Source organism: Quercus suber, unplaced genomic scaffold (assembly GCF_002906115.3).
Source record: "Quercus suber isolate HL8 unplaced genomic scaffold, Cork oak 2.0 scaffold_567, whole genome shotgun sequence".
Lineage (NCBI taxonomy): Eukaryota > Viridiplantae > Streptophyta > Magnoliopsida > Fagales > Fagaceae > Quercus > Quercus suber.
This window is the reverse complement of record NW_027070012.1, coordinates 258,929-268,890: the sequence shown is the minus strand read 5'-3', so window position 1 is coordinate 268,890 and position 9,962 is coordinate 258,929. Positions and strand designations below refer to the sequence as shown.

At 33.7% G+C, this 9,962-nt stretch overlaps 1 protein-coding gene across 1 annotated transcript; it reads right to left on the bottom strand.

The window, feature by feature from the left end:
* Window positions 1-5,265: 5,265 nt before the first annotated feature.
* LOC112033256 (cinnamoyl-CoA reductase-like SNL6) lies at window positions 5,266-8,331 on the bottom strand. Its single transcript, XM_024066027.2, has 5 exons — window positions 8,055-8,331; window positions 7,452-7,624; window positions 6,860-7,045; window positions 6,125-6,278; window positions 5,266-5,771 (listed from the first exon to the last, which is right to left on the bottom strand). The coding sequence occupies exons 1-5, from the start codon at window positions 8,275-8,277 to the stop codon at window positions 5,461-5,463; spliced, it is 1,047 nt and encodes a 348-aa protein (XP_023921795.1). The 5' UTR covers window positions 8,278-8,331; the 3' UTR covers window positions 5,266-5,460.
* Between the last annotated feature and the right edge of the window lie 1,631 nt (window positions 8,332-9,962).

Genomic DNA, 9,962 nt, shown 5'->3' with positions numbered 1-9,962 from the left:
ATGGATATTAATGTGGTCATTTGTTGTGTTGAGTTAGTAGCAATTATGTTCAAATTTTGCACTTGTCAATTGTTTGATATGGATAATAGTGTGGACTATAATGTTAAGTTAGTAGCAATTGTACTTATCTTTCATGTCAATACATAGTTTCAAAAAATGCCCAAAAAGGCCAAATACATTCATAATATACCGAGGTATGAGATGGCAAGATTGGATAGAATGAGGCAAAACCAAGAGATAATTGATGCTTTGGGATTGAAGCACATCTCAACTTCTCTAAAGGATTCTGCTCAGTCCAATTGTGCAAAAGGGAAAAGAAGTAGAGCTAGTGTTGTGGTAGATGATGATTATGTACCACCTATTGGTGACGATGAGAATAATGTTGAGTCATCGAACTCTTTAATCCATAAGGTACAATAGATATTCCATAGGGTACAATAGATAATAACTTTGTTATTCTATTATTTGTAATGACTTTGTTGTTCTATTATATGTATGTTTCTAGTTACAGATGGCACTAGGACGACTTACACGCTCGCGAGGTGAGGCATCTATCCCAGTGGTCCAATCTACGGTTCAATCTACGGAAACACCTCTTGAAGCAAATCCTCATGCCCAAAGTTCTTCGAGTGCGGAGGCTACCGACGCATTAACTAGCACGACTAGTAATTACATAGAACATACTTAATTGCAACTGCACCTTGTCTTTACTATTGAGATTATACTTAATGTACATAGAATGTATAATTTTATAACATTGATAATTTTTAAATAGGATCTACTAGCAGAAATACCCGTGGAACAACACGTGGTATAGCAGTATGGGCATTTGTTGAAAAAAGTGGTAAACTACCAGTACGTATAGCTGCAGAGTATGATGCTCCTGTTGGGAAGAATGCGTGCAAGCTTGTCAATCAAATTGGCGTACAAGTGCGAAGTAATTTGTCCAGTTACAACGTAAAAGATTGGAAAAGTGTTGATGCTGCTACTAGAGATGTGGTGCTTCAGAATATCGCGGTAAATTTATATTAATAACGTCTAACTTGTCTTTGTTGTCACTAAGTATATTAATTCATATAATAATATTTTTATAATACATATATACTTCATTTTATAGGATCAGTTTGAGCTTGAAGGAGATTCCAACTTAGTAACAAAAACAGTAAATACAAAATGTGGAAGATTATTGAATAGCGGCTCTAACAAGTTGTATCAGACTTATAAAAAGCTTGTACAATCTCATAGTGAAAACTATGCAAAAAGCCACCCGGCAAAGAATGTCACACTTGAGCAATGGATTGGACTCATTGAAGGGAGATGGACCAATAAGGACTAACTGGTAAATTATTTATGCGTATATTATTATTATCTAATTTTTACTATATTATGTTGTCATATGATTAGATTAATACTTAGATGAAGTAAATGTATACTGTTTTATTCATGATCTAATAAATATCTTGAATGTTCTTTATTAGGAAAAATCAAGAATTAATTCTCAAAATAGAAGCAAAACTTCAGGCAAACATAGATGCGGGACAAAGGCACTTGCTGTTAGGGTTGATGAGGAGGTGCGTGTTTTTTCATTTTCTTAAACCTTAGTATATTACATGTTGTGATTAATTAACTATAAATAACTAACACTCGAATGTTAATTAATTAGACAAATAATAATGGCGGTCAAGTTCCTAAATTGGTAAAAGTATACAAAGATGTTCATTTTAATCCAAACACAAATAAGTGGATACACCATGACGATGAAGCGACATATGTATGTGTATCATTCCATCCCTATTATTCCATCCTTATCATGTTTGTAAAGTTATTACATATGTAGTATTAATGTTGTGATTGTTGTTGTTGTTGTTTTTTTTTTTTTTTTTTTTTTTCCTCTTTCAAATGGTAGGAAACTATTCTCAAAGTGCAAGAGGATCATTGTCAAGATCCTAATGCAATTCCCCTTACACAAGAGGAAACCTCAAACTTGGTTTTTAAGAAAAAATCTGGTATTGTAAAAGGACTTGGCATGAGACCTTCATCTTCTCTAGTAACCACTGCCTCATCTAATTCCTCGGTAGAGTATATTCATCAGTTAGAAAATGAGATAATTGAGCTCAAAGAGGCAAGAGTTAGGGACGAAGAGGCGCAAGCTAAGGAGCAAGAGGCACGAGCTAAGCAAGATGAGATCCAAAAGAATATTCTTAATTTTTTGAGGAGCAAGGGTTATGATGACGGTTTTAACTATAGGGGTGGTTCATCTTCAAGTTAAATCACTTATTGGTTAGTACTTTATCTTTAAGTTAAAACACTTCATTTTTTATGTATCATTTTAAACTAATTGTTAGAAATGTTTTTTATAGCATAGTTAATGTTTTTACTTTACAATTTTAACGTAGTAGTGTTTTTATATTTGTGTAGATTTCTTATTGGTGGCTTTAGGGGTCTTACTTTTGGCATTATTTGAAGACATATGAGGACATCTTTTGGCTTTAAGGGGTTCTAATTATATTATGCTACATTTTTTGTATTGTTATAAAACATCTTAAATTATTGTATGTGTTGCAAACAATTATTGTATGGAAGGAGTTTGAATTTGATACTTGTTTTAATTTTAACTTGTGGAATGTATGGATCGATTTTTTATAATTGTGTTGTTGAAATAAATGTGTTAATCAAATGTGAGGTTTTAATAATATAATGATAGGTTACAAGTTATTATCAACGTCATGAAAATAATAAAAACAGAAAATAAGTTTTAGTGACAAATTTTTTCGTCACAAATATGGCAACAAAAAATTGTTTTACTGACGAAATATTTCGTCACTAAATGCAGTAGAATTTTGTAAGAAATGGTTTTAATGACGAAAATTTTCGTCACTATATGTGCATGGATTTAAAAAAAAATAGTTTTAGTGACGAATATTTTCATTACTATATGTACCCGAAAATAGTTTTAGTGACGAAATTTTTCATCACTAAATATGATTTAATAAATTGAAATGGTTTTAGTGAAGAAATATTTTCGTCACTAAATACTGTTTTTAGCGAGGAAAACATTTAGTGATGAAACTTTTTCGTCACTAAAAGTTTTTTTTTTTTTTTTTTTAATACCAAATTGGACTTTTAGTGACGAAATTTTTCGTTGCTAGGACTTTTAGCGATGGGGCTACAGCAACGAAACGAATGTCGTCACTAAAAGTCCAATTTCATCACTAAAGCTTCTTAGTGACGAAAAACTGGACTTCTGATGCTGCATATATTGCAAAATTATTATTCTAGGAAATAGGGCGGTTGCATGGAGTTCCAAATTCCATTACTTCTGATTGTGATTCAAAATTTATTGCACACTTTGTGGAGAAGATTTGAAACTAATGGGCACACAAAGATCATAAACAGAACCCTAGGGAATTTAATTTGTAGTATTTTCCAGGAAAAGCCGAAGCAATAGGATAATGCGCGCACTTGCACATGCTAAATTTTCCTACAACATGTTGTGCTTAGTTCTATTGGACAATCACCATTTTTAGTTGTCCACTGGGAGTACACTGGACTGAGCCAGATTGCCTAAAGTTCTAGGTTTGAGCACTGTGGAAGATCATTATATGGTGAAATAAGTTTAGTCAGTTCAAGCAGAGGTGAATCAATTATAGATTATTGTAAAGTTGTGATTTACAACTATGTTTTATATTGGCTTTATTCCATGACAAAATGTGTTGTAATTACTTTATTTCACTTCCTTGTATTTTGTGGGATTTAATTGTATTGGGTTTAGTATCAAGTTGGTGAAGACTCAAGCTTTATTGAAGATCAGTGGATCTCGCGGGTGTGTCGCTGGAAGCTAAGCCGCGAAAGAGTCATGTGAGAAGCACATGACTGGAAGCTGAAGAGTCATGCCAGGCTGTCGTTTTCGCGAGTGTCTCGCGGGTAAGGCCTTCCCGCGAGACAGTTGCGAAACATTCTGCCTGGAGGATTTTAATGAGTGACTTTCTTACCCTTCACCCATACTATATATACCCTCATTACCCACAAATGTATGAGAGGCTATTCAGATAGAAAAACCCTAGATAGGTTTTCTACAACACACACACCCATCTTTTGAGAGAGAGCTACTCCTCCTTAGTGAGAAATCATTGTAGCCTCTTCTCCATCCCTCTCCCATTATCATACCTTGAGAGGAGATTTGTACCCAAACACAACCCACACCTATTCAGAGTGTAGAGAGTGCTTTGGAGTTGCTGGGAAGATTGGAAGAAGCCAAGGATGGCAGATGCAACATGGAGCTTGTTGCAGGATCCTGATAACTAAGACAAGACACGGTTCCGAGAAGCCTTGTTGGAGTAGGAGCTTGGAGGGCTTAGGTACATTGGGTAGATTAGGCTTGGAGGGTCTCTTGCTTACTCATGTATCCCAACTGATTGTCTAGTAGATCGATTTCCGCTTGGAGGGCGGCGGAGAGGTTTTTCGCCGAGTTCTTCGGTTTCCTCTTCGAAAACACGTCTTGGTGTTTTCTGTGTTTGCATCTCTCTTCCCTACTCTTTTATATTCCATTACACTGCTGTGTTATTTAGTTTATGGATTAGAGTAGCTATATTGTTCATCCGCTCGCTTTTACACTATTCCGCACTTTATAATAAAGTTGTGTAAAATCTATCGAGCCGTAATTTTAATCGGGGGTCTAAACAGCTCTTGTGTTTTTCAACACGTTTTCGAGCTTTCAATTATTTTTGTGATTTAAAAGAACATCAAATTCTATTTTAACAAATCACAAACATTTGAATAGAAATGTATTAAAATCAATCATTTTATTTCTTTTCTTTAAAAAAAAAAAAAAATTGAATAGAAGTTGGCTTTATTTTTCATATATTACTTCGACTTTGAATTTTAGTATATTTCCTATTTTTAATGGTCAAATTTTTTTTCTCCATAATCTGACCCCAAGGAAAAAATCTTAACTTCATCCTTGGACAATGACACGGGTCTCTATGTTATAATAATAACCATGTAAGTACCACAATAGTTTACATAAACTCGTCATGTAATGAGTTGTGAGTGGCGGAGATGCAAATCTACATGAACCCGCTATTTTTTCTCCACTGCTCATAACTCGTCACATAACAAGTTGTGAAAAAAGTTGTAAATGTTGTGGTATTATCATTTTTCTTATAAATAAGTGCAAAACTTACCATTTCTTGTTGCGTCTTAGATTCTCCAATTAAATTGAATCAAGTAATGTTGCACTAATTACAATATCTCAGTTTCATCAAGTGAAAAAAAAAAATGATGCTGGTAATATTGTTGTATTTGTGCACAGATTTCAACACTCTTCAAAGAGGCAGGAAGTTTTACAGTTTCTTTCACAATTTAATAGCCTGCTGTGAAGCTTGATGTATATCTCTCCAATGAATTATTCCTCAAGGAGATTTTTTTTTTCACTCTCACCATGAGATGTTGCAAAGGGTCTCACTGATTGCACGAAAAACTTTGAGAAGATTGTAATATCAATTTAGCAAGCTTTGAGTTACTAAGTTTGCTATGTATTTCTTCATTTCCTTCTGGCAAGACTTCTTGTCTCCCTCCTGACAATTTACCATGCATCTTCAACCCATTTTCTAGTTCAATTGCCTCATCCAATCTTTGAACTACTCTGTCAAAGCAGAGATATCGTCCACAAGCTCCATAATCCATTGCTTCGTAAACATTGACGTGTGCCTTCGCCACCTTTTCAACATCTCCGGTAGCTAGGACGCCTCGTTGTAGCATGACCTGGCCACCTTTGGATCAAATTTATAAAAAATTAGCGTAGTATAGCTCAACTTTTGATCATACCAAAGTGCTGTGGTTATTCTCATGCGGTCATGCCCTGATAAGTCCATCATCAATTACTAGGATGTTACATTTTAAGAAAATTTGGGTTAGTTTCATCATGTTTTATAATTGGAGTTTCTAGAGGATTTTTTGAGAAGAAAATTTAGTCCAAGATTGAACCATATATGTCTAGGGACCATAGGGTATTGGGATCAACTTGTATAGTTTAGGTACAAATTTAATTACAGGTATCAGTCATGTTTGAAACTCATAGAATGCAATTTCATCACATCTTCTTCAACAAAAAGAAGTTAAATACCTTTGAGGTATGGTATAGAGGTTGCCTTGTGAGCATTTGGGAATAAGGGGGCCATGAGAAGGCCAGGGCACACTGTGACAAGCTCCACCTTCATTTCTTTAGACTTCCTCCAGGCAACCTTCTCTGCTGTCGTCTTACCCAATGCTAGCCAAAGCTACTCCACAACAAATGATGCCATAATAAGCTAGAGTTAAGGACAGAATCGTGCATCTTCAAATTAATAGGATGAAATATGTGGGAAAAAATAATGAACTTTGGCTATATCTGCAAATTCATAGGAACCCCACCACCCCCCCAAAAAAGAGGAGTTCTTCCGCAAGTGGATTAAGATGAGGGCTGGATACCTAGTAAAGATAGATTGAGAAATATTAAAAAAATGTACAGGAAGCAGCAGTAGTGCCTCTCCAATGATAAGTGAGTGTCAATTTATGTTGTTAGTGAACATTTTAGAGCCTCCACCAGCCAAGCCTTAACGAGAAGATGCTTAATGTGTGGGGTTGATTGCTCTAAAATGAAGATAATTTCGATAAGATATATAGAAATATAGAATCTTTTTTATTATGGTTTTGTTTTGACAAGCTAAAATACAGAGTTACTATGACATGATTCTAATATTTAAATCTAATGATTTGATTAATGATAAGCCTTCTAAGATGAACAATTGTAGGACAGGCGGTTCCACACCCCCCCCCCCCCCCCCAATTCATTTATGATTCTGTGACATAAATTGAATACCTTGTTTTTTCGGCAAAACTCTTCATCACTCCAACAAGTCTCATCAATAACCCTGTCTACATTGTCACCTTTCCAGATAGAAGCAAGAAGAGAAGAGGTGAAGATACATTTCTTTACATATGCTGCCCTACCACAAGCTTCAATGACATTCCTTGCCCCTTCAGCCTCAAGAAATGTCATCTGTTCCTGAAAATTATCAAACACAGAATCATAATGGAAGTTATTAGCCTAAAGAATTGTGTGGGCAATGATATATATTGTCTTTTTCCAATAGCAGTTTATCTGTAGGTCTCTCCTAATTACAAAATATAATTTTGTACCCTAAGAAATAATCTCACCAACTTTTTGTTGCATCTAACTTAAAAACATAGTTTGAAGCATTACATCTATAAAATTCAATTTATTCTCAGAGTGGCTCTAGTTTTAGTTTATCAACTTGTGAGTTCAAAGCTCGATGAAATTAAAATTAGAATCAAACTATTTTTATTTGATAATATTTAAATGCATGCTCTTAAAGTAAATTATAAAAGATGAGATGATTATAAGTGGATAAGTAATACAGTATGGGAAAGCAGCATAAAATCAAACTCACTGAATAGCCAGACACCCCATGTGGATCTACAAATGAGGAGGTGTGAAAAATAGCACGACAACCTCTAAAAGCATCGCAAAGACTGTCTATGTCTCCCATATCTGCTATTACAACACCTTGTAGTTGATTTATTTCTTCATCTCTTATAAACTCCTTCATGTCATCAAAATCCGCTGCTCAATGGAAAATAGAACCAATTGAAAAAGAAAATACTATACAGGAATGAAAACTGATATTAAAAGAAGAGGAAATCTGCATGTCTAACAATTAGGACACATTTAGTGGAGGGACTGTGGACAGTGATATGATAATAAACTTTCAAATGGTATTCCAAGAAAAGGACAATACTAAGAACCGCAATAAGAAAGCAAGTGTAAGACTAATGGAACATAGATAATAGATGTCAAAGTTCCATGTATAATTTTGGTCCAGCATTTAAAAATTTTGAAGGCTGGTCCAATATATTGACATTGAGAAGTTCTATCTTTATGGTTTTCTAACTTCTCTATAATATGCTTTAGGTTGGTTCTGATCAATTCAACAAGTCTTGAAGTTGTTACAACACCACAAGAAATATATTTATTTGGGAAACGCTTTAAGTACCTAGGTTTTGGATGGTGACACGAACTGGGTAGCCATAAGCCAAGAGCTCCTTCACTATGTGGGAACCCAAGTAAGAATTCCCACTTGTCACACAAACCAATTCCCTCTTTCTTGCGCTCAAATTGCAGCTACTTGAATTATTAATGCGATTTTGTTGTTTCTTCTTCAAAACTGGCAGGACAATCAGTTTTGATGATGCCACTTCTTCCACTACCATCACCATCCTCTCTCTCTCTCTCTCTCTCTCTCTCTCTCTCTCTCTCTCTCTCTCTCTCTCATGCATGCATGAAACTTGGTACTTAAATATATATAGGAGGGGCTGCTACCAAGTTGCCTAGTTGGTAGATGAAGAAGATTAGATGGAAAAACACGAGGGTGGTAAGTGAAATACCAGAATATGTAAATATATTCCTTTGGTCAATGTCAACAGCTTTATCATATTGGTTGATTAGATAGCATGCATTTCTTGTCATAGCCTCACTTAAAAGTTACTATGACTTTTGAATAGAGTTGTGGTCAGTGGCAACTCTAGAAATTTTTTTTTAGGATGGTCACTAACAAAATTTAATAAAGAGACAATTTGAATATATCAACATCACCAAAAAAAAAATGTGCAATTACGTGAAATATTACAATTTTTTGTACTAACAAAGAGAATAAGAAAAAAAAAAAAAAAAAAAAAAGACTAACAAAAGATAAAGTGCAAATTGAGAATACTGATATGAGAATAATAAAGTGACCACAACAATTTCATAACAAATCTTATGCAACAAGTTGTTAGCCTGTTATTGGTGAGTAAAACATGTCAATATTGAGCCTGAATTAGAATTAGTAATAGCTTATCACATAAGATTTACTGAACTCAAATTCTTATGAGTCTAAAGTAAAAGTGTTCACATTCTTATTAGGGTGGTCAAAATAGGTTAATTTAGTAAATAATATGTTTTTTTTAAAGTATATATATACAATATTTTCAAGTTAGGGTGATCCTAGAACATATTAATTTAAAATAATTATTTATATATATATATATATATATATATTTTTTTTTTTTGACAAGTGAGGGTGGTCTTAAGACCACCCTCACATATAAGTAAAGCTGCCAGTTTAAGACCACCCTGACATATAAGTAAAGCTGCCAGTGGTTGTTGTGTGTTTTTCTGTTAAAACCACTTTCTCTCTTTCTTTTGTGTGTGTATGTGTTTGTTTCAAAAAAAAAAACAAAAAACAAAAAAAGATAGCATGCATTTAATTAAATAAATCGGTTTTTTCAAATGAAAACACGCTGAGTCAACTAGCATGTACAGCTCTGTTTGTTTTAGCAATGATGTTTTTTAGAAAATGAGTCATTTTCCCAAAAAAAAAACACATTTTCTATAAAACTATTTCATTTTTCAATGTTTGGTAGCAACCTTAAATGAGTTGAAAAATAATCTTCTAACTTTTCTTATTTAGCTTACTATGAGATAGAGTTGTTTTCCAAAAAAATATTAGTGGAAAATAGTCTCTAAATATAAGTCATAATTTTTATGTTGATCAAAAATAGTTTTCCATTGAATTTTTTTTTTTATGCTACCAAATACTAAAAAACATGAAAAACTATCTTTACACAAGATTTTCCATCAAAACAAATGGAACGTAAGAAATTCAAATGTTATTCTAGAACAAATTATCTTTAGATATAATATGTAAACAATTCGAAGATAGCTGTCATATTATTGTTTTGAGGGACCTATGATTATGATAATCAGTTAGTTGGAGAGTGACATCCCACGTGGTTGTCACTTTCTATTAAAGATACCTTAGGTCCGTTACTGGTCCTGGGGCATTCCATAAAATTTCATTGCAGCACCAACATTTTCAATTCAAGAAATTCTTTACAAGTAACCGTAATTATAAATCTATAAC

Coding starts and splice junctions, on each gene's coding strand:
- LOC112033256 (XM_024066027.2), bottom strand. CDS start 8,277: ATGGTGATGGTAGTGGAAGAAGTGGCATCATCAAAACTGATTGTCCTG. Junction 7,625..8,054: donor TGTCACCATCCAAAACCTAG/GTACTTAAAGCG, acceptor TCCATTGAGCAG/CGGATTTTGATGACATGAAG. Junction 7,046..7,451: donor ATGGGGTGTCTGGCTATTCA/GTGAGTTTGATT, acceptor GATAATTTTCAG/GAACAGATGACATTTCTTGA.